This window comes from Solanum verrucosum, unplaced genomic scaffold, assembly GCF_900185275.1.
Source record: "Solanum verrucosum unplaced genomic scaffold, falcon-dt-bn FXZP01000205.1, whole genome shotgun sequence".
Lineage (NCBI taxonomy): Eukaryota > Viridiplantae > Streptophyta > Magnoliopsida > Solanales > Solanaceae > Solanum > Solanum verrucosum.
In genome coordinates this window covers 1,539,142-1,564,621 of record NW_026019950.1, presented here as the reverse complement: position 1 = coordinate 1,564,621, position 25,480 = coordinate 1,539,142, and the positions used below count along the sequence as shown (strand labels likewise).

General features: G+C 35.5%; 3 protein-coding genes across 3 annotated transcripts; all 3 read right to left on the bottom strand.

Annotated features, from left to right (window-relative positions):
- Positions 1-44: 44 nt before the first annotated feature.
- Positions 45-7,064, bottom strand: LOC125813959 (NADH dehydrogenase [ubiquinone] iron-sulfur protein 6, mitochondrial). Its single transcript, XM_049493439.1, has 3 exons — positions 6,837-7,064; positions 425-509; positions 45-298 (listed from the first exon to the last, which is right to left on the bottom strand). Exons 1-3 carry the CDS (start codon positions 6,981-6,983, stop codon positions 192-194), a joined length of 339 nt encoding a protein of 112 aa, XP_049349396.1. The 5' UTR covers positions 6,984-7,064; the 3' UTR covers positions 45-191.
- Positions 7,065-7,917: 853 nt separating this feature from the next.
- On the bottom strand, positions 7,918-14,344 carry LOC125813930 (pentatricopeptide repeat-containing protein At5g27270). The gene is made up of 8 exons (XM_049493409.1): positions 13,767-14,344; positions 11,608-13,012; positions 10,952-11,263; positions 10,143-10,247; positions 9,921-10,008; positions 9,710-9,831; positions 8,969-9,033; positions 7,918-8,722 (listed from the first exon to the last, which is right to left on the bottom strand). Exons 1-8 carry the CDS (start codon positions 14,307-14,309, stop codon positions 8,165-8,167), a joined length of 3,198 nt encoding a protein of 1,065 aa, XP_049349366.1. The 5' UTR covers positions 14,310-14,344; the 3' UTR covers positions 7,918-8,164.
- Positions 14,345-15,941: 1,597 nt separating this feature from the next.
- LOC125813941 (cytochrome P450 89A2-like) lies at positions 15,942-20,581 on the bottom strand. The gene is made up of 2 exons (XM_049493421.1): positions 18,936-20,581; positions 15,942-16,099 (listed from the first exon to the last, which is right to left on the bottom strand). Exon 1 carries the CDS (start codon positions 20,480-20,482, stop codon positions 18,941-18,943), a length of 1,542 nt encoding a protein of 513 aa, XP_049349378.1. The 5' UTR covers positions 20,483-20,581; the 3' UTR covers positions 15,942-16,099; positions 18,936-18,940.
- Between the last annotated feature and the right edge of the window lie 4,899 nt (positions 20,582-25,480).

The window sequence follows — 25,480 nt, the reverse complement described above, 5'->3', positions numbered from 1 at the left end:
TGCAAAAGAGAGAAATGAACTTGTCAAAAGCATCAGTAGTGCAAAAGAAAATGGATCACACGGAGCCCTAATCCTTATTACGAGAGGCAAAACTTGCCCGCATCAGTAGTGCAAAAGGAACACAATAATCAGAGTTGCTTGCATATAAAATGAAGACGACTTCTTAATTCAGGAATCCTCATATTGCAGTCCTAATGGTGATGATCTTGAACAAAGCGCAAACCACAGTACTTGCATATAGCTGGCTCAGGCAGATCAAGGCATATATACTCAATTGGATGACCAAGAGCAGGCGAGTCTGTTTCAGAAGAAAAAAATAGTACTTTCAGGCAGATAGATTCTTCTTAAAGGAAGCAGTATAATTCCTAAGCAACTCACTAACACTTGCAAAAGAAATGGGAGCACGATATGTTATTCAAATTACCTCCTTCGCAGGCAGCAATCCTTCCCCCAACCTTGATAGGTGGAACTTCACTGATCAATTCCATGGGAGATTTCTTGCTAGTATCCTACCATCAAGCACCACACAGCAGTCGGGAAAAGAAACAGAGTACTTTATAGGGAGAAAATTCTTGCTGTAATTTTGTATTAAAAGTGACATGGTAGAAACAACAGCAACAACAAGGACATTATATCTTGGTATAATCTCCAGTCCTTCTTATTCATCTAGCTATATCTGAACAAGCTTATTGTTTCACTGGCTTGACACTGATTGATATGGAGAAATTTCTTAATGCAATTTTGGTTTAAAAGAGGTATGGTAGAAACAACAGCAAAATACAAGGACTTCATATCTTGAGAAATCCTTGATACCTTATTGTTCCATTGCCTTTTTCCTTATCAAAGTTTATTGTTCCACTGGCATGACATTTCTATAAAGTGGTCACCTGTTTACATAATTTCTGACAAGCTCATGGAAGTGTGCGCTTTACATATGATTCACGTCCAAAAATTGACGAAATAATGAATTTTCTACCACACAAATGGTCACAGAACTCTGTGGTGCAGCACCCTTTGAAAAAGAGAAATAAAATTTTGGATTGGGAATGAAGGGGGGAAAATGGATTACTACTTGGGCCAGAAGCATGGTAGGACAGCTCACAAGCTACTCAAGCAGTCTAGAACTTGCTTAGTTTGACTAGCATTTGGTGTTATCAAAAGCAAAAAGCATAAAAAAGCTCTAAGATTTGTTGGGGGTTTTAAGGGCAAATAAAGCGTGAGGTGTTGATGAAAGAAGGCAAAAAGGGTGAAAAATACAAATATATACATTAGTCCAAGACCAATAATTATACACATGAATGACAAATATATGTAAAAGGAGTTGAAAAAGAAAAAAAATAATATGATAAAGTGAAATATCAATTATTTAGTGTCGCTCATTGGCAAGGGAAAGTATGTGTTAGAACCTTGATGATGGAACTGAAGCGCAAGCGCACGTTAACTGAGGCAAAGCACTCAACACGTTTTGAGCCTCACTTTAGGGCTTAAGCAAATCTTTGACAACACCGCTAGCATTCTGTTAAGCTCAATACCATAAAAGCTCGTCTCCATGCTCATGAGCCCCTTTAATTGAAGCTTAAATACATTTTTCTTGAAAATTTGAAACTTAAATACATCTTGTCTAATTAGAAACCATTAAATATCTTCCTACTACTTTTCTTCATATATACTCCTATGTTAAATACACACTAATAATAAATCCATTTTTTAAAACAAGCACACACTACAACATCTACTTTCAGTTGACACATATTTTACTTCTCGCCTCCATCTGTCTTTCTAGTCCTGTCAGTCCAATCTCCGATCAGTCCCTTCTTGCCATCTACAATCATGTGTTCTCTCTATCTTTTATTCAGAGTCTCCAATATTTCTTCTTTTGTCTCTCCCACTCCATTTCCTATCTCAATCTCATCTTTCCTTTCGCATGATTTCGATAATGACTGCCATTTAGCTTCTATTTTTTGGCATGCAAGCAATACAAGATTCAGGTCTTGCACACAACCACATGAGAAGTGTTGAAAGTTGAGTTGCGAAGGTTCTCATTCCAAAGGTTAAAATTGGAAATGGCTAATTCTATCTCAAATGAAATAGTTCAATCTCAAGCCTCTCAGTTGATAGATTGTGCCAATCTTAAGCAAGAAGATCTCAGGCTAGCCTATCCCAAGCGAGGACCTGACAAAGTCAAGTTTGTCCTCAGATTTGGCTGGCTCAACTTGCCGGCATCCATGTATATCAAGGTGCACAGAAATTTGTGGTCCTTTGGAAAGAGTACAACACCAAGCTTGTTTCATTAGACTTTCAGATTCTATGCTTAAGTGAACATAACGCATCAGATGTTAGTCAGTAGTAACTGAAGGACACAACAGACTCGGAAGAACTAATTAGGGAGAGAAACCATTTTAAGTGTTTCATCCAACGGCTACCTATTTAGCATCTCCCAGTTTATATGTTCAATTTTGTTTGGAAACTATAAAGCAAGAGTCAAAATAGTGTTGCATTTAAGAGAAAAATAACCTAATAGTGGAGAAAAAGTTGTAAAGAATAAGAAATGGTCCAAATACCTTCATAAAAAAGTACCCCCATAAAGATAGAACAAAGAAATGTGAAACGAAGGTAGCAAACTGGAAGAATAGGAGAACTGCTAATAGTTTACTGGGGATGCCATTGGGGGTCAAGAGCAGACCAAAAGCAATACAGAATGGTGTTTTAGAGAGATGTCGAAGCCGGCAAACTGTAAGAGCCAGTATCTATCTATGAGGGGCAGATTAGTTCTGATTAACACTCTACTAAATGCAATGCCTACTTATATAATGTCTTTATTTTCAGTTCCTGTAAATGAAGTGAAGAGAATAGATGCACTAAGAAAGAACTTCTTTTCGCAAGGTAACGATGACAAATAAAAGAACTCATTTGGTCAACTAGAGTACTCTCACTACCAGTAAGAAGGAAGGGGGAATCAGAATTAAGAATTTGAGAGTTCAGAATAAAAGTTAAATGATGGAGTGGTTGTGGACGTTTGTTGCAGAAGATGGATCACTATGGAAAGATGTAATAAAAGAAAAGCATGGGACAAAAGGAAAATGGACAACCAAGTCTGTGAATGGTCCTTAATCCTTATAAACTGTCTTTGGAAGTCGATCAGAAATCTCTAGTCTAAATTCATGAACAAGTCCAGCTTCAAAGTAGGTAATGAAATGAATATATCTTTTTGGGAAGATAATTGGTCAAGGATCACTGAAATAACTTTTTCCTGATCTTCACAATCTGAGTCAGCAACAAGCAGCGGCAGAGGGAGAGGTATGGGAAACTCAAGGATGGAACATAAGCTTCAGAAGACTACTAAATGATTGGGAGATTAGCAAATTAACTAAGTTTACAATGTTACCTTCTCAAAAAAAATAAAAAATTAACTAAGTTTACAATACTTTGGAACAATTCAAAAGGACCTCTACTGCTGACGACTATATGATTTGGCAAGGGAATAGGCAAGGCAAGTTCTCAGTTAAGTCGGCTTATAAATATTCAACCTCTCAAATAATCAAATTCGATGTTAGCCTTGGAAGAAGATATGGGAAGTTAAACTTCCAAATAAAGTTTGCTAGCTTTACATGGCTTTTGACAAAAGAGCCATTTTTGACATAAAACAACTTTACCAAGAGAGGATACCAGTTATGCTCTAGATGTTACTTACATGGAGAGGAGGCTGAGGCAATCAATCATCTCTTTTTACATTGTAAGTTGACAGTTCAGTTATGGAAGATATTCATCAACTTAAGGGGTATGGAAGGAAGTTATCAGTAACAAGTACGGCCAGAATAACCCATGGGTTTCCGATATGGTGAATATCCCGTATGGTGTCTCGGTGTGGAGAACTATCAGAAATTTATGGGGTCAACTACAACACTATTAGATACAAAGTGGGGAATGGGACCAGGGTTCTTTTCTGGAAAGATCACTGGATTGGTCACGATTCCTTGATGTCTTCCTATCCGGATATATATATCCTCAGCTCGTCTCAAGATGCAATGGTAAATGAGGTATGGTCTGAACAAGGGTGGAATTTCAGCTTTAGAAGGTTACTAAATGATTGGGAGATAGGGAGAGTAGCTGAGATGCTACAAACACTAGATGATTTCAAGGGCACAAATGGAAGTTGATGTAATAATTTGGAAACACAATCATGATGGTATGTTGTCGGTCAGCAGACTGTACAATAGGAAAGTGAAGGAACTTCCAGGGGAAATCTCTGGACCATGGAGTAAGGTATGGAAAAATAAAGTGCCAACTAAAGTGAGGTGTTTCTCATGGCTAGTGGCTAGAAGGGCATGCCTAACTCATGAGAAGCTGCAAAGAAGAGGCTTTGAAATAGCTTCTTGGTGTTCACTGTGTAATGAGACAAATGAGACTAATAGCCATCTATTCCTCCATTGCAAAGTCACTGCTCAATTATGGGCCAATTTTCTAAGCAGAACACACACAAACTGGACAATGCCAGAACACACTGCAGACCTTCTTAGTTGCTGGGTGAGAAGAGTGGGGAGTAAGAGCCAGAAGAAATGGTGGAACATGATACCCTCTTGTATATGGTGGACTATTTGGAGAGAAAGAAACAAGAGGTGTATGGAAAATACTGCAGAATCAGTACAAAAGATCAAATGGCGTTGTATGAAGACCTTCTGTTTTTGGTGTAATGAGGAGGGTATAGAGGATGCTGGACAGATTTTAAACTTTTTCTCTTCTTTATAAGTTTAGTAGCAATTTCTTGAGTTGGTCTTTTTTGGGTCACTGATGTAAATCTTTTTGATGGTTGTCAGCATACCCTCATTGCTGAGGAATACAACTTTACTTTATCAAAAAAAAAAAAAAAAAAAAAAAAAGAATACCTATAGTTCTAGCATGCTGGAGCGGAGATGGCAGCCTTTCTGGTCAGAAAGAGAGATACGGTTGTCCCAACTTGTATTTGGTGGACACCCTAGAGAAATAAAAAATGCTTTGAAAATAAATCCAGTAAAATCAAGTAGTTAAAATGAGTGTCTAGTCCTTTTCTATTTTTGTGTGTAAGCAAGGGTACTTAAAAGACCTTGAATCTGTTTTTGATGTTCAAGAATCCTTGTGAGAAGACAAAGGATTAGGAATTCTTTTAGTACTCCACAGTATAAATATGGGTGGCTACATAATTTTTGAGTAGTTTATTTTATTTACACATAAATATCGTACCTTCTGAAAAAAGAAAAACAAAGAAATACCAGAAAGTGTAGACAAAAAGTTTTTCTTTTTTTTAAGAAAGTGAACATATTTGTAAAAACCCAAAATAGTAAGTAGAAAATCTAATATGGGATGCTTCCTTTTTGAATAGTTTCTAGGAAAATGTGGTTAGTGTTTTCTCAATTTGCGGTTTCTCCTTTTGATAGTGCGTTCTACCTTCCGGCGGCCTCACTATTCCACTTTCTCTTCATGCTTATGTTTTAACGGCAACACAGATGTTGGGTGGGGTGATCTCTTAGTGCCATGATTTCTTCTTCACTGGCTCTTTAATCTTGACAGCTTATGTATGTTCAGTTCTTATTTGCAGCATCTACTCCCAATGTGCATTTCTGCTTTGGCACAATCTTGAAGTATCAACAGATGATCTGATTTCAGCCCAGCAGATATCCTGACTTAAATTCTACATACACTCATATGCTTGCACTAATGTTTAATTCGTCTTTTAATCCCACCAGTCCTATCATATCAGCAAAGAAGAAAAGATATTCTCTCCCCATACGAGCAAAGATTTGGTTTACCCTTTACATATTGCTCTTTGTAGATGAGATTGACTTTATAAAAAATTTATTCTTCTAGTTTATTTTTTATGGTTAATTCTATTCTTCTATTTGCTTTTATGATGCTAAATTCACCGTGTATGTACAACTAATTTCATCAATGTCCCATTAAGTGCATTTTGAAAATAAACCATTTTCATTCTCATATATGACCATCTATGGTAAAAAGTATACTCCTTAGTCCTTTGTCAAGTTCAATCTCAAAGGAAAAGAAAATGAAGCATGAACCACACCTTGAACCAAGTTGTTAGTCCCAAATTGTCCAACATTTGAAGACAGAATATGATGGTTGCTTCTAAGTTTTAACAACTGATTGACATAAGACCTCTCCTGAAACTAGCCCAAAAGGTTTTGAGGATATGCATGACAATCTGTTCCCTTTTTCCAGATTTGTATTGTTCAAAGTCCATACAATATACTGATGTTTCTTAGTAGTCCATGTAATAAGAAACTACAAGCATGGGATGTTCTCTTGAGCTATTTTAAATCATTATTTCAAATGCAATTTCTCCATGTGATATAAACAAATTGCATACTTTCGGTATAATACGCAATACTCAGCATTCACTCCCTTTGCACAAAATATGAAGTTCGTCCTAATTAGAGATCAATTCTCACCTTCACTTATATCTTCATCGTGGTATTTGTGCCAAAAAAATAACAGCTCTGCTTATCAGATTCTTCTACAACCAGACTTCCTAGGGTATCAAACTACATATGTTTCCAAAAAGAGATTTTAATCCTATCCTCCTTGTGTCTCCAAATTCGGAAATTCCTTATGAAGCACTCCACTGGAGAAGAAACACACATATCTTTAAAAGAAGATGAATATATTATCAATAACGAAAACTGTGCGACAAAAACAGCGTAGAGAAGAATAGAGTAGCTAATACAGATTTCAATTTTTGATGATCCATAAGCTAGGGCATCACAGCACCGATGACGATGAGTAGAACTCCGACAAGAAACATCAACAGAAAAATAAAGCACGAGGTGAGAAAAGGAGATTCTAACCTGCATCCATTTCTCTGTATGAGAGGTGATGACCTCGCTGCTAGCAACACCGCTGAGACTTCTGGTGTTGGACCGGACAATGGAAGATGCTCCGGCTAGGGTTTTGAGGAGATTGGTAGCCATTGATATGCCCTGTTTTGATGCCATTGTTGTATTTCCCCCAACGCTGAAATTCCCACTGCTATTCAACAAATGCGATGTTGCCTCGACTCGGACCAGATCTTGGTTAGTACTATTTCTTTTCTCTTTTTTTTTTTCTTTTTTTTTTCCAATTTCTATTCTAGATAAATACAGCATTCAATTTTTACATCAAATTATATTAACCCTCCAAAAATAAGTAATTAATAAAGTATATATATATATATTAATTAATTAATTAACTAATTAATCATTATTATGTAATAGAAATTTAAGTAGCAATATTCATGTATTTTATTGACAAATTTTACTAATTTGGTATAAATTTTAGATGCACTAATGGAGAGGTGGAATTTTTCGTAGTGGGCGAAAGCCTAATAGAGTAATGATCCATGGAGGTAGAAGGCCCACAGGTCGTGAACTTCTTTTCTCGAATAAAAAATAATGAAGGTATCTTAAAAATAAGCTTCGTCCGATTTATCACTACCAGTCTATTCCTAGCAGAATTCATCTATTTTACCGTGCCTTCAATAGGTAAAAAAAATCCTTTCATTTTTTTTATGTTCAAGGGAAACAAGGAAACACCTAAAATGGGCAATAGTGTAGAAAAAAAATCAATTCATTAGTACGAGATATTTTTTCTGTATTGTTAGGGGAAGAAAGAAATACAACAACGTGAAGTAACACTTAAAGACACTAGGTTCAAACCACAAAATTAGAATCGAAGAATTTGCATGACACTTCTAAATAAAACTAAATATACAAAGTTACCGACACTTAGTGTCAACGTTTGTACATAAAGCTTAATCATTTTTATGGTATAAGCAGTAAGAGATACAAACTAAATACTATTTACACTCCCTCATACTTCTCAGGCCTTCAAAATTGGTTAGTCAGAATCCACCATATTCGCGACTTGGGAAGTACCCCACCCAGTAAGATCATCAACACATCGATACTCAGATACTGCCTTGAGCAGTGTGACAGACATAACCAAACTCAATGTTGCATGTTAGTTCAACTGATCAACTCCTTCACATAATATTAGCTTAAGCTCCAGCCTTGCTGGTATGACCTTGGCATCCACGCTAGTCTAAGCACAATTGCATACTTGATATGACGTAATTGTAGTTTGGCATTCAGTCTCATCCCACAAGAAGTTCATTAAACGGTCCAGTAATGCTGATGAATCAGTCAGCTTTCAATTTTGATCCAACTTCAAGTTTCTCCAAGAAGGGAATCCCGAAACTGTTCATAGACCTCAACACCCCTTCTGCTTTGAGTACTAAGCCTGCTGACCTGTACAAATGCACAGCTGCACTCATTATAAACCGGTCAGGTTTTACAGACTTGGAGATTCGTTCAAAGAAGGAAATGCCTTCCTCCACATGACCATAGTCCATGTAACATCTAAGCATAAGACTATGAGACTCTAGGTCAGGTTGTAGTTCAGCATTCATGAGATTATTATAAATCCTTTCTACTTCTCTAATTAGCCCCCCTTTTGCAAAACCTGATAGCAACACGTTAAAATGAGCACAAGAAGGGGAAATTCCTTCTTTCTGCATAGAATCAATGGCCTTTTCAGCCTCTGAGCACTCTCCCACCCTTGTATATGCTCTAATCAGTGCAAGATAGGTTAGGGAGTCAGGTTTGTAACCACTGCTCCGCATGCTATGCATGAGGACTTCAGCTTCTTGATAAAGTCCAGCAGCCGCATATACATTGATCATAACATTGCAGCTCACCTGCATTGTGCTGAAAATTATTAAGTACTTTAATGTAGCAATCCACTTCTAAGCATTCTTCTATCTATAAATGGCATTGAACATTAACAGTGCATTATTGACAACCAAGACATAAGTTTGTATTGAAAGCACATGACAAAATTTCACCAGCCAGAATGTGGCTGTACTGCAGATACATATTTACTGCCGCAAAATTAAAGTAAAATGACTTTTCTACTGGACCTGACTCTGATTACGCATACATACCTGTCCAGGTTTTATCCCTGCTTCCTGCATTCTGACAAATAGATTAGATGCTTCATCATATTTCCCTGCATCGATCGAAAATAAGAAATCACAAAATTGTTACAAATAAAACACTGTGACAGAAGCCAAGAGAGTTCCAGTACAGACACATTTCCCTCTGCACCCTCGCCCAGGGAAAAAGCATAGCTCTTCACCAACCAAAAACAATTGGCAACAATACAATCATTATGACAGGTGTTTGAAGTTTGAACAGAGCAGAAAAGGAGCGTCTTGAATTTAAGAAAATAAAAAGGACACACATATGAAGTATGTCCATTCACATTTGCATTTTTTTGTTGGGTAATACAGAAACACACAGAAGATAAAGGGAAAACCAAGCAGCTTTTTTTTTTTTTTTTTTTTTTTTTTTTTAACCGTGGTTTCCGGGCGTCGCTTTGCGAACCCGACTAGCTGTACCCACCGGGTCCCGCTGTTTCAAGGCGGGTCCACCACGGTTAGTTCCACGGGGCCCTGGAGACGCGGCCGGTTTGTAATGCCTCCAGTGGCCCTGCTGGGGCTCGAACCGGCGACCTGTAACTAAGCCACAACGATAAAAATGACAATTTTCAATACTACCTATGTTTACGAGATATTGTGAGACAGATTAAAAAAATTAGGAGAATTAGCATTTGAATGATCTTCACCAGAAAGACCCAGGTTTTCTTAACAAACCCCTGAGAAATTTAGGCAGCAAGTAATTACCAGCCTTTCCATAATAACATATCAAGTTGGTATAAGCCTTCTCATCCAAAGAAATGCCCATCTTCTGAGCAATATCAAAAGCCTTCACAGCTTTATCTAGGTTTCTTCCTCGTCCATATACACTGCATCCACAACCAAATTCTTACACTTACGAGAAATACAAAATATAATATCTTTCCCTCACTCATTTTAAAGAATGACATGCTCTAACCTAATCATAGTGTTGTATGTTTGAATTGATGGAGGAACACCTGAGGAGAGCATGTGCTCATAAACTCTGGATGCAAGCCGCAATTTACCTGCACTCCATTAAAATGTCTTTAGGTCTCAAAACTTTTAATTTCTGGTCAATATTGGATCTCAATATGCTCCAAATGAAAGGAAAAAAAAGTTCAAATGCTTTAGGCAATTGTTCTCTTTAATAAAAGTTAACCTGCTTGCAGCATTGCCTTGATAAATGTATTATAAGCCACAGTATCAAGCTCTAAATTAGCACGCAAAGAATTGTGAATAATGGCCTCCGCTTCAGTATATCTCCCTGCACATTGCATTTCAACAACATCAAGCAACATAATCAGATAATACAAGCAAATAAGATATCTATTTCTTCTTTCCAATTTCAGGTTCTTCTACAGCAGTTGTTTTAAATGTGAATCTCAAAATCTATGAGTTAATGGAACTCTTTATGTATTCCCAATATCTAATCCTAACACAATCCACTTGTAATACTGGGGAAGAAAGTTGCAATTCTTCGACAAATAAATAGAGAAATAACTTTGGTGTGGTGTTCAATCTACCTTTAAAGTTTAGGAAGAACAAAAGATATCAAAGAGATCAATTGCATCAACAGAAGGCAGTGAGGACATCAATTGAAAAATTGTGGCATGCAAACACCAAACATCTGTTTAATTTATTCGATTGGCACAGCTAAACCAGCTTAAAGTACCAGGAAATTGTAGGTGAATGGAAGGCAGGCATGTTCATATATGCTCCTTGAAGAAGAGCTTCATTTTCATGGAAATTTCTACAACTCCTTAAGAAATGGAGAGAAAGGAGTCAGTCTGATCCCTCACCATCCTTTACCCACACTAACTTAAGATATTGTACTAGAGTGTTAATAGTTTAGGATTATGCCAAAATAGATGATTGTATAGATAAAGTAGTTTAAACGCAATTGAACAGGGTAACACAAAGTCTTAAATTGAGCAGAAAGCATTCAAGTCAAAGATTCCATACTCTTACCGCAATTACTTAAACCATTCACCAGCATGCTAATAGCAACTGGACCTAAAACATGCCCTTTCTTCATCTCTTCCCTGTAAAACGTGTAAGCTTCCTCTTGTTTGTCACATCTATTATATGAATCAATTATAGAATTGTATATAAGACTTCCAGTACTGGAGGAGTTCGCAACTGATGCAAAGACATTAAGCGCTTCCTTCAAATTCTTCTGCTTCCCATAAAAATTGATCAAGGATGCACTTGCAACATCCTCTGGTTTTCTACCCAGCTTCATTAACAGCTTATAAAGGTCTTCTGCCTTTGAAATGTCACCTACAGGAGAAATTGATGTAAATTACCAAAAAATCAGGCCTCATAACATTGCTGCTTAGAGGATGAACTAGAGCGGAAAGAAAAATTCAGATACAATAGTCCCAGATGGCCATTGTGGAATCACTTTAGTAACCATACTATACCACCATAGTGGGATGAAGCTAAGGAAATTATGAGTTCTGAGTTCTATGCTATTTTAATCAAAACATTTCATAGGGACAGGAAATCTGGCAAGGTCAATCTTTTGTCAGTCAAATTTGTATACATATCAAGAATATTAAAGAGCAGAAATAGTCAGTGTTGCTTACACCTAACTTACTAAACGCAAGAGCAAATTTTTTTACCTTCTTTGGTGAATTTCCTGATAAGCTGACTAGCAACAGACAGGCCATTTGCAGTCTTAAGCAACAAATTTAGTGTTTCTTCTGCCTTCAATGTATTTCCATCTGCTATATAGAGGATAAGGGCCAGCTCAAAAGCCATAGCACCTGGTTGGTCCAAGGGCTTGGAAGCAATGTCGGTTGCAGAAAATCTATCATTTCCATGGATGGCCACAGAAAAAGTCTGTGTAAATACAGAATCTTCAAATGTCTTGCTTGCACTGAACTCTCGTATCAACTGCACTGCATCTCTGACCATTCCTTCAATGCAAAAAACTTTCATGACTGTCTTGAGAAGCTCCTCATCAAATTCGACTTGAATTTTCCTTATCTGGAAAATGAAATCTTTTGCTTTCTCAGTTAAACCGAGTCTCATGTACAAATTGAGCATGTCTTTGCAAAAACCACACTCAGGAATTTGCATCTTAGAGAGAGCCTGAAACACAGCTTCGGCAGATGCCAAGTCTTCCTTCATAATATAGCACCTCAATAAGATACCATAACAGAAATTTGAAAATGATATGTTTTTTGACTTCATTTCATCCATTATATTCAGTGCGTCCTCAATGTTTCCAGCATTTAGATGGACTTGAGCCATTGTTGTATAGGTTTTCTCATTACTAATCACACCCAACTTCTTAACGTCTTCAAAAGTTTTTTGAGCATCTTCATAGAGACCAAGCTTGCCATATATTCTGATAAGCAAGCCATATATGACTTCATCTATTTTGATACCATACCTTTCCATCTCCTCAAAGAGAGCAAGTGCTTTGGGATAATCCTCCTTTCTGTAATACATTGTCAAAAGTGAAGCACATGTAAAGTTGCTCGGGATTATCCCTTGTGATCTCATATCTTCATAAAGCCTGAAAGCATCATCATAGTTACCACTTTTTGAAATCAGACTGATGAGAATGCTATAAGTTGCCTCCTCCGGAATGAACTTCAAACTCTTCATCTGATTTAAAGTCTTAAAAGCTACTTCAGCATGACCTTCTTTGACAAGTGAGCAGATAACGACTGTAAAAGTAAAATGATTCAGCTCAACCCCTTTTTCAGTCATCTGTTTCCATATACTTATAACACTTTCATGAAGTGATCTTTTCTGTAAAGATGACAGCATGAAATTAAAGACTGCAGTTGAAGGTGTAATTCCCCTTTCCTGAACAGCAGAAAAGAAGGACATCATAGCTTTGTGACGTCCCCACCGAGCATAAGCGCACAACATGGTACCACAAGCAACTTCATCAGGTTCACACCCCACTTCAAGCATTTCCAGAAAGGTCTGCTCAGCTAGCTTGATTTTCCCAACTTGGCCATATGTACGGAGAATAATCGTATAGACAATGACACTTGGCCGGTAGCTTAACTGTTCCAAGCATAAATCTAAATTACACCAAATTAATATTTCAGATTCTCCAAAGAAAAGTATTATTATAACGAAAACCTTGTGATCCTATGCTAATGTGATGACAGATTACTCGTGACAGAATCATAGCCAATGTTAATCTAGATATTAAGAACCATCTAACAAAAGGTATGTTGAAGAACTTCTAAAAGACAAAAGTATGCCAAAAATAAAAAATAAAAAAAATCTGCATAAACCTTAACAGGTGAAATTCCCTCCATCCAAATCTATATGACACTCCAATTTGGAAGGTCTCGAAATGATTGTCAACATTCCTTATCTATACAACTCCCACAACTTTCAGAAATATGAAATTATTAAAATTTTAAATATGATGTAATATTTCCCTATCAAAGTAACTTCTCAATCATTACATTAATATTTTCTTGTAAGTTTTTTCTCCTCTATCAGTAATGTTATAGAAGTCAATTTAACACCTTAAACATTCAAATTCCATCCTATAATATGAACGGAGGAGGATATAGTGATTTATCTCAAATATGTAGTTAACTTGTCATCTAGAAAAAAAAAATGCAATCTTCCAAAAAAACAAGCACTTGAAACTTGGAAGATGCAAAGCCCCTCAAAATTTGATCTAAAATCAGAAATACAGAAAAGATTCAGACAGAATCCAATACACACACCATTTTCAAGTAGAATTCAACTGGGTTTATCAAGTTTAATGTAAAAGTTGAAGCACCACTAAAAAACTCACCTGTAATTTCATCCAAGCGAAAAAATCTCTGACTTGTCGCCAACCCCTTTGTTCTTTGAGCACAACACACATCTCTCTAAAAGTAAGCTTCGTAACAAAAGAACCCATCACTTCCCTCATATCATATGACCCTTCAGCTTTGACCGAAAGACTTCTTACTCTCTTAATAGCCGCAACCACATGCTTCCCGTACAAATTCCCATTTCTATCGTCTTCTAAGTACTGCACCATCTGCTCAGGGGTTCGCTTAATCCATTTGGGTGTCATAGCTTGTGAGCCTTGGTTCCGCCTCAACGCGCTTAAATATTGAGCTTTAGCTTTGATAATGCGACGAGCGTTGTCGTCGGAAAGTGGGTTCTTGGGGTGTTTTGATCTGGGTTTTGGTTTGTTGAGGTTCTTGCTGTTGCCGTCGCTGAGTGTCCATGGGTCTGGTGTGACTGAGCAGGAGACTGTGGTGGGTTTCGGTTTGGGTTTTCTGGTAGGTTTGTGAGATGGAGATTTTAATGGAGTTGAGCAGAGGAATGAAGATTGCAGAGCTTCCATTGATTGATTTGGAAATTTTGAGAGGGCAATAAAGAAGATAGCACTGATAATCGCGGCTCAAAATTTACTTCAGGAGCAAGCTCGGGCAGTTTAAAATATCGGTCAGCAATAGTCGAAGTTATTATGTTTGGACATGTGCTGAGGATTGAGGCGTTGCGCTTACTCTCGACTATTGAGGATATGACTTTAGATAAGAGGAGTAAAGGTCACGTATTTTGAGGATACAACTCTAGAAAGGAAGAGTGGAGGTTGCATATTGGAGAAGAGTACTAGTATGTAGTTCATTAAGTGCGACGAATGATACAATTCTCCATATTCTATAGGAGTTATAGTCGTAGTGCAGATCGATGAATATCCTTATTCAACAAAAAAATAGTGCAGATCGATAAACATCCTTATTCAACAAAGAAAGGGCAAGCACCGCCCCTACTAGTGTGCAATCTTTCCTCGGGTTCGTAGAGTCGAGTTTCCCGTTTACCCAAACGGAGGAGCCGCCCCAACCAACTACTGGTGTGCAATCTTTCCTGGGTTCATAGAGTCGAGTTTCCCGTTTACCCACAACGGAGGATCCGCCCCAACCAAGCAGGCGGCCACGGGTCATAACACACTTTTCGCACAATAAATTCACTTTGAAGTTGACTTATTCGCTTGACTAGTCGTCAGACTATGTACGAAATATCATAATGGCGCGTCAAACTTCTCTTCATTCCAATATTTGATCTCTCTTATACTCCCATCAACACCAACTATTCCAACATGTGTTATTCTCTTTAATGTCCAATATTTTATCTCTCTTATACTCTCAAGTCTCATCAACACTTATTATACCAACATTTGGTGCTCTCTTTGATGTCGACTAAATCAAATTCATGCCTAGAAGTTCCATTTTAGGGTAAAACTATTTATCAAAAGGTTATTCCATTCTCATAACTTAAAACACAATTTCGGAGTGTAGTATTTAAGCATAGAAGTAACAATCACTAAATAAATGATATGTATACTTTTAACTCGGTAAATTATATGAGTGGTAACTCAATAATTTTAATAGAAATTTTCACGGATATGCAACTTGAACAAACTCTCAATTGCTATTAACTACCCCCACACTTCCATGGGTTAATCAGTTCAAGTGCTATGCAGTATCATTTTCTTTCATATATATATATGATTCAAAACATCTGTCATCTGGCAATTCAAACATTCTCGCCAAGTCCTATTAATGTGTTGAAGACAAGATTTTAGTGCCAACGGAAACGTTGGGACATTAACATTCATATCAACTCGAAAGCAATTTCACTTTGTTCCATGGCAAAATTCATTTCTTGTTCTTCGTGAGTTATCGAGCTCTGTTTCAGAACACCTTTAATCCCAGATGATCCATCACATCCACAAAATTGCACGACACAAACATAAAAACAATAACAAGTAGAACTATAAAAAACCCCACCGCATTTTTGTAGTAGCAGTCAATACAAAAATAGATTACAAGCCACTGTTATCAACTTTAAAAAAGGATGGGCATTGCCCCATCAGGCAACAACAACATACCCACTGTAATCCCATAAGTGGATGTTCGTAGACCTTACCCTTACCTTGTGTGATGTAGAGAGGTGGTTTCCCATAGACCCCCAGCTAAAGAACAGCTTTTTCAAAAATAAGTTTGACAAATACAAGAGTAAAAGTGTGCCCAAATGATTCTAATGCCCTTTTCCTGCTATGATTATTCCCCACCATTACATCAGCGGAAGATTCTACAGCTTATTGCTTATCATATTCCCTTTTGCTGTTTCCTGTAACACATGGATTTATAATCAATAAACAAAATCAACAAAGAATCCCTCCCTACTAATAAAGAGGGGTGGATAGAACAGAACATAAAGCAGGTATAACAACTACCAGAAACACCACAACAACAAGAATAACATACCCAGTGAAATCTCACAAAGTGGGGTCTGGGGAGGGTAGAGTGTATGCAGACCTTACCACTACCTCGTGGAGGTAGAGAGGTTTTTTCCGAAAGACCCTTGGCTCAAGTGTATCAAACCCAAGTAAAAGAAGAAGAAACCCGCAACTTTTAATATTTTCACTTAGGAAGCAACACATTCATAATAGGTACAAGCAAGAAATAGAGCAACAAAAAGATAAGCCTTTCCTACTGAACTAGCCATCTAAGCTCAATCTTAAATTGTGACTACCATCAAAATTATTGTGCACTAGCCTAGAAGGGATTCAAGACAGAGTCACTAAATTCTAAATTCTAACTAGCTTGAGGAGCAAATACCATTGCATCCAATTCTCTTTTGAAGCAGAGAGTGGTCAAAAGATATTGGTGCCTGATGGAGTGTCATTTATAGTTCACAAAAAGTAGAGTCAAGACTCCAATTAGGAAGAATAAAGTAAGGAAATGGTTGTACAGAAATAATGACCTACACAATACTTTGTTGAAGGTGGAGTTTTAAATTTCAATACTATAAATAAATAATTTGTCTATCATATTCTCAACATTGTAAGAAACAATTCAATCCAAAGAAAAAACAAAATGATGTTGGCATTCCATTGCAGGTTGTAAGCAGTTGAGCTTTGTACCTTATGAATACCATCAATATACATTTAGTGATTAGTCATAGTATTGTGTCTAAAAAATATTTGTGAGGAGATTTCCGGAAAGTACCGTAGAGGACGATGACTTGCAATAACATTGGGGCACCTAATGAATTTTCCTACTACTGTTGATCCTACATGGCAGACTATACACAAGGGACAGGTTCATGCAGTGGGGGTAGTTGAGAGTAAACTATGTCCCCTTTGTGGTATTGAGCATGAAAGCATAGATCACCATTTCTTCCAATGTTCTTTCTCTAGCTGCATATGGAGCAAACTACTTCTGTGGCAAGGTGATAGGAGGCCTACAATGAAATGGCAAGAGGAGATCCAGTGGGCTGTTTTGAATGCCAACGGGAAGAGCGTAAAAGCTACAACGTACCGGGCAAGTATTGTTGCATGTGCCTATTTAATATGGCAGGATAGAAACACAAGAGTTACCCAACAGAAGCGGAGAAGTCATGAACAGATTACAAGGTTGATTCTACAGGAAGTAGCATGTACAAGTAGTTTAAGTTTAAAGCTAGCCAGTATAATGAGAGAGCAGAATTTATACCCTTGAAGCTTTGATGTTAGACAGTTTTAAAGGAAAGAAATGACAGCAAAAACCTAAAGGAAGCGCATAATTACAGCACAAACCTAAAGAAAAGAAATTCAGTGAAAAGTTTTACGTATCCTCCATCAGAGAAGTACAAAATCTAGCTGTGTAAAAATATATAATAGGAAGAAAAAAACCCACAGTTTGACGCAGTTGTCAACAACATAGAAAGACGACCAAGACCTGCTTCTTCCTCTTATTTGTCAAACAAAGTTAGCACAAAGGTGTCTCTACTTTGAATTGATCTTTTCCCTTTTATAAATTTTATGATGTTATAGAGAAATCGTGTGGCTGCAGACAATCGACGCAGCAATAGAAATCTGAAGGAGGGAAAAAAGCGGAAGTGCAACAAATTCACTTATCACAAGCAGGCATAGAGATGACAAGATGGATAGCAGAAGAACAAAACTCCAAAAACACGAAGAAAAATGAAGCAAAAGAAAGGAAGTTCCAGATTTAAAGTAGAAGTTGTGAAGTCACCGCTAAGCTGTTAGGAAACTTTCTGATATAGCCTCACATGTTAAAGATCAAATAAGCAAAAACAAGGCAGCAAAGTAAAGTTAGTTGATCAGATAAACTTTACAGTCATCACGAACGTACATGGAGAAACAAGTGTTACATTCCTGGAAAAATAGCTCACGACAGCAAAAAGAAGAATGTATCTACCTCCCAACGGCCAACACATAAGGTTAATTCAACAGATAATGTTAACATGATGTATTTGGTTAATTCACAAAGCTGAGGAGCCATACTTGAAATCCCCACCAAAGCATAGGTCTGTCATAGCTAGAAGAATAGGTCACAACGCAAAAAACAAGACTATTTATCTCCCACAATAGCTCTTCCCTTTGCTTCCAGAACAAAAGGTACAGAAGATGTCAGGATAAAATATAATAGAAAGACTAAAATGTCCCAATTTTCATGTGACTGTCGAGAACCCAATGGGACGACGAAGGGGAGTGTATTCCCTTGTATTAATAGTAGTAATCATAATATGTGAACAATAAGAACTAGCATTCTTATAGAGGAATTTAAGAATGAAAAAACATCTAATCTAACATTTTAGCATTTGTGACTATAAATATAGAAATGTATTTTTTTAATCGATTAAAGAGGGAAGAGTGTCAAAACAAAGTGGAACGGAAGGAATAGTATAATTCTAGTGAACAAGGATCACTTCTTTACACAAGATCCGGGAAAGCACAAATTGAACTACTACCAGCGAAATGGACAAGATATAAGCAAGAAACAGTAAGTTTAACTTTTGCCTTGCTGCAATATCAGCTTAGTAGTTTGTATCTTGTTTTAGCCAATACAAACTACTAAGCTGATATTGCAGCAAGGCATTAACCATCATTTTACCACTAACTTCCAGCGGGAGGGAAGTCCATTAACAGAGAATGATGCAAATAAAAAGAACCAATTACCAAATTCAAACAGAGTTAACTCTGGGGCGAATACGAGCTCGTAGTGGGTTCTTCATCACAACGGTGAATTCTATAATCTCTGTGAGATCAACATCATCTCCCTCCACAGGCTTCCATTGAAAATGCCAAACCAAATTAGCCACAAAGTATTCCAAATGAAGCATAGCCAATGCATAGGCAGGACATATTCTCCTCCCTGCGCCGAATGGCATCATCTTGATCCCTCTACTCCCTGTTATATCAAACCCTTCGTTATCTGATCCTTCCACTAAGAACCTCTCTGGCCTAAACTCCAAGGGATCCTCCCACACCTTTGGGTCTAGACCCATCTCTGCAACCATGAAATTGATGGTGACATCCTTTGGGATGACGTAGCCGTTCAGTTCTACTTCCTCTGTCACTGTGTGTGGCAGCACAAAGTGACCAGGTGGGTGCCGCCTAAGACCTTCTAATATCACTGCTTTCAAGTAGGGCATTTTCTGCAAATCTTCCTCCTTCACCACCTCTTCATCTGTCAACTTGCTCTGTTTTTCTCCCACTACACTTGCAATTTCTTGGTATAGTTTTTCCTGAATGGAAGGGTTTTTGACCAAGTTGGCCATAACCCACTGTAAGGCAGTGGACGTCGTATCAGTTCCGGCGCTTAGGAATTCATTGCAGAGGGTTACGATTTCTCCATGATTGAGGTTCCTTTTTTCCTCTGGCAACTCCAAATTCAACAGCGTATCCACATAAGCCACCACAAACTCATCACCGTGCTCGATTTTTTGTTCTTTGGTCCTGATTCGAGCTTCAATCAGAGGGATGATGATACTCTTTTGCTCTTGTCGTAGTTCAATGAGTTCCTTCCAGCGATTCCGAAAAATTATTTTCCCAACTCTAGGAAAGAAATTGAGCATATTGAATCGTCTGAAACCCAGAAGCATTTTGCGCTGTATATTTTCAATTTGTCTGATTTGAGATTCCTCAAGCTTATCCCCAAAACACATCAATACAAGAAGACAGAACATAGCATACTGAAAATGATCAATTAACTTAACAGAATCAACTTGGGAGTTACGGAGCTGTTGAATGAGGATACCCAATACCCAAGATCTGGCCTTGGAATAGGACTTGATGCGAGAAGGGTGGAGAATTTCTGAAGTCAAATTTCGACGGAGTAGACGCCATATAGGGCCGTAAGGGGAGGTGTTGATGTTCCGCTGGTTACTACTGACGGGCCCAGCCTTTGGCCGGTCAGAGAAAACAGCACCTTGCTGGACTAAAGCTTGGTAGGCTATGGAGTGGCTAGCTACGAATATGGCTGAACGAGACCCAATCTTTAGGGTAATCAGCGGACCATACTTAGCCTTAAGGTCACGGAGGATGGGTTCCAAGTCGGCGAAGGTCCTTTTGGCCCATAATAAGCTACCGATCACCGGAAAACTGTAGGGTCCCGGCGGGAGCTTCTTCTTGGTATTGGAATTTGGAGAGACAATAATATTAAAAATGGATTTCAACCAGAAAGCAATACAGAGAGTAACAACAATGATAAACCAGATTTCCATTGCTAAATCACTCACTACTTTGTAATCATCAATGATATTTTTATCTTCTTATTTTCATTATCATTATCACCCGCCCAGTTCAGATATGGTGAGGAAGGTTGTCGCGACTTTACACATATAAGGTATAATATCTCAAATATAAAATATAGAATTATTTTATATGTATTTGATTGGAGTTTGAAAATTTTTATTCCATATTTATACCAAAATGGTACTACCCCTTGTCTCAATTTATGGGCATTTTTTATTTGTCGAGAGTCAATCAGTTCAAATTAGATTGAGAATTTGTGCATGAAATCTTCAATTTTTTTGAAATGAAATTTATATATTTATAAATTATGTAAAATGTTATATTAGTCACAATAATTTATAATTCAAAATATTTAAGAGATCTATCATAAACTTATAATTCATAATAACTTATTATTGGGCTCCTCTCCTTTCTATCTATACTAGTGACGAAGAGCCCGTGCAGCGCACGGGCCCAATATCTATTATTTTTTGTCCTAATGTATGTGGCACAGATAAAATATAGTTAGTTATTTAAATTTACCTACATTACTGGTCACTTTGTCCTAATTTATGTGATATGGATAAAATTAAAAAATTAACCCTTTTAAAATGTCTTTTAGATATTTTAAGTTGTTAATTATTATTATTTATAATACTTTTTTGGTAATTTTAAAATGATATATGTTATTTTTTTCTGTCCCAATATATGTGACCTGATAGAATTTTGAGAGTCAACCTATTTTATTATATGTCTTTTAAATATTTGAAGTCATTTGTAAATGATATATCTTTTTAAGTCATTTCTAAATAGATCAGTCAATTTATTTTTTTGTTTTTTTTTAATAAATATTTTAAGTTGTCAAATATCACGATTTATTGTATTTTATACATAATTTTTAACGATAGATTAATTTCAAGAATCAATCGAATTTTTTTATATGTATTTATTTTTGAAATATTTTATGTTGTCAATTATCATGATTTATAATATTTTTAAGATAGATTAACTTCAAGAATCAGTAGAACTTTTTGTATCTTTTTCAAAACATATTTTATGTTCAATTATCATGATTTATGGCAAATAAATTAAAATGAACCCAATATATGTTATTTTTGTTGTCTGAATTTATGTGACACAAATGAAACTTGGAGAGTCATCCAAATTTTCATTTTTTTTAAAAAAAATGTTTTAAGTTATTAATTATTGTGATTTTATAATATTTTTATGTAACTTTCAAATAATCTACATTACTGGTCACTTTGTGATAATTTATGTGATATGGATAAAATTACAAAATTAACCCTTTTAAAATGTCTTTCAGATATTTTAAGTTGTTAATTATTATTATTTATAATATTTTTTTGGTAATTTTAAAATCATATATGTTATTTTTTCTGTCCCGATATATGTGATCCTGATAGAATTCTGAGAGTCAACCTATTTTATTATATATCTTTTAAATATTTTAAGTAATTTGTAAATGATTTATTAAGATAATTTTTAAGTCATTTGTAAATAGTAGAATGTCCCATCATAAACTCCCTTTTATTATATAGTAGAAAGAATAGAAAATAATACGAGAAAAATCTAATAATTCCACATGTCAAGTTAATGGTAGCCTCAACTCCCACTTATATAATAAGAGAATTTGGACGACAAAGGCATGTCATTAAGATTTACACCCCGATATAAAAATATTGATTTCATATTACTTGATCACTTATTAAATTGAAATAAAACTTATTAATTTTTCTATTTTACCCTTACAATTAATATAGCCTTTGGAAGTTTAAATAAATTTTAAAGATTTAAGAATATTTTTTTCAAGAGGCAATAAATATGAACAAAGGGCAAAATAATAAAGTTGATTAATCTATTAATTTTTAATTACCATATGAAATAAAAAGTGTTCATCTAATATGAACGGAGGTAGTAATAAAATAAAAATAAGCTTTAGGTGTGTTTGGTATATTTAGAAAATATTTCTCGAAAATTAAGTGTGTCTCTTACTTATTTTTTTGGTATATGGTAAATAAGCAAAAAAATATTATTCAAAGAGCACTTACATGTTATCTTGTAAAATGCTATGTAGACGGATAGAAATGAGGAGTGGGGGTGAGGGGGTGGGATGATCAAATGCTGAGGGTTGGATACGATAAACTTGAAATGTTATGCAATTTGTTTTTGTTATCAATAAAGAAGTCATTTTCCTTATTTTAAAAAAACTTGTTTTACCAGAGAAAATATTTTCAAAACATATGAAAAAAATGAAAAACATTTACTAAACACACTTAACCGTGATTAGGACAATTAGGCTCCTTACTATTTTATTTTTTTCAACTTTCTCCTAGTTTTTATTTAGATGAAAGGCATATGTCATATATTTAAATCAATGATTGATGTTTAGTAAATTTAAAATAAGTCTTAATCATGATTAGAATAAAAATTATTTTCTATAAGATAAATTTCATATAAAATTCAATAAAGTTATTTTATTTGCACCAAATATATCCAAGTTTTCATTCACATAAAAGAAATAGCCCAAAATTAGCAATATATGTACATGCAACAAAAATTATTTTGAGCAAAATGATCATATATATATATAATGTATTTATATGTATATATAATGTATCGATAGTGTATAATAGTGTATACTCCTACATAAATTATGTGTAACTATATATGAGAAATATATATACATTGTTGATGCAATAAAGTCTTCATATGTCTATTAGGTATATACATGAATCTATATCTAACAAAAAATTATCATCATGGTAGACATTGTCGTTATATACGTTTTTATCTATATTACCTTAAAAGCATGAACTCCTAACTTGAATGTTAAATTACTATAATATTCCTAACTTAGGTTGTGACTTTTTTGATGACTTGTGACTTTTTCGATAAGTTGTGACTTTTTTCAAAGGATTGTGATTTTTCGATGAGTTGTGATTTTTCCAAAGAGTTGCGACTTTTTCAATAAGCAGTGACTTTTCCAAAGAGTTGTGACTTTTCCAAAGTGTTGTGACTTCTCGAAAAGGTCATGATTTTTCAGATAAGACACAAAAAAAATTGTTCATACTACCCTTTTTTGACTATAAATAGAGGGTCTTATTCTCATTTTTCAACCACATTTTTTTCTAATATTCTCTTCTTCTTCTTCTTCTTCTTCTTCTTCTTGCATTTTAATTTTTTTTGTGTGATTTATTGTCGTTGAGCGAGTTCAAAGTTTAGCAGAATATGAGGTACCACTATTCTGATGAAGTAAGTCACTCTATCCTAAGAGAGTTTATTCCATAACCGCGAGTACTTGAGGAAAATAATATAATTTTTATGATATAATAATTGATTTTTTGCTTAATATTTACATTAGTATGTAATGTTCCAATATATGAAGTTAACATGATGTGGTCTAAATTCATTTGATTTTGTTAACAATTTCTCTTGTGATGTAGATTTATGCTTCTGAATATCTTTTTCCAAAATTTAGAAATTGTGACGATTTATTTTTTATGCTCAAGACAAAAGAATGACTTTATTTATCAATGCTACTTATGTGATTTGGACTCTCAGGAAGTTTGCTTCAAAATAATTATTACTATATAAGCATTGCCCTTTTGTTTTACTTATTAATATTCTTAATATTTCAGTATTTTAAATGAAGAAAAGTTCATATAACTTGTAATAACACCAGTTGAAGTTTGTATTAGTTTAATTTTTTTATTTATTTAATAGCTGATTTTATGAGATAAATATGTTTATTAATGCAAATATATATTAATTAGTTCACCTGCTTTCATACAGTTCTCTGGCAATGGTAAACACATACTTTACACCACTAATCAACATTGTTTCTTCCTCGTGAAGCATTACTTATACAACCTATTCACCTGCTCACATACAGTCCCCTGGCAATTTTAAACACATACTTTACATATATATGTTACTCGTAACCTTATATTTGCCGCACTTTACATCTTAATGATACCCTCTTTTATGCATCAAATCCAATTCTAATCATGCAGATTTCGACTATTTACCGCCCTCATCAATGGTACTAATACACAATAACTCCTAGAATTAACATTGTCGCTCTCATCTCCCAATGGTAGTCATCAAGCTCCAGCCCACATGACGACTGAAATTGAACTAGCAAAATGGAATGTACCGATAAACAACATACAAAAACAATTTGTTAACTCGGTGATGAGAGTCTTAGTGATTTGAAGGGGTTCAATAATGCCTTACAAGAATTCAAGGCATGAAGGGACTTTTAGAACAATAATATTAGCTAACTAAGAGGTAATAACATCGACACTTTTACTTACCTTATTATTTTATCGTTCATGTTTATTGTACTTATACCCCCACCCCTGTTCACAAATACTAGGTACAAAAATTCAAGCAACACTATTTAATAAACATATCGAAACATGGAAGGACTCCTTGAAATCAAATAAGAGTTACTATATTGCTAAAGGGCGCTAGGATCACGTCAACCCCAACTACTATTATGTACATAAAGAAGTTGAATTGGCATTTACAGATAACACAATCATAAAGGTGACTGACATTGAGGTTTCAACACACAGATTCTTTGTTGGCTTTGTATCAATGGATCATGTCGATAAATTATCTAATGGTGCTATTCTAGGTAATTGTCCACCCAAATAATTTGTTGTTTAATTTCATGCTCTATTACGTAATCGCTATCACTAATTTACATTACCTATTCTAAGATTTGATTTGCGTTTTAGTTTCAATGAATCCCCTCATTGAAAAAGAATATAGCAAGAGACGTGAGATAGTTGTTACAAATGAACAGTATGTTTTGAAGATGCCTAAACTATCATTAATATACAGATATGGTGAAGTATTGACATTTCGGTTCTAACTGATAACCCATCATGGAACATACAACTGTTACTATATGAGAAGATTTTGTAGAAAATGACGGTGCTTTTCTAGAAAAGATGAAA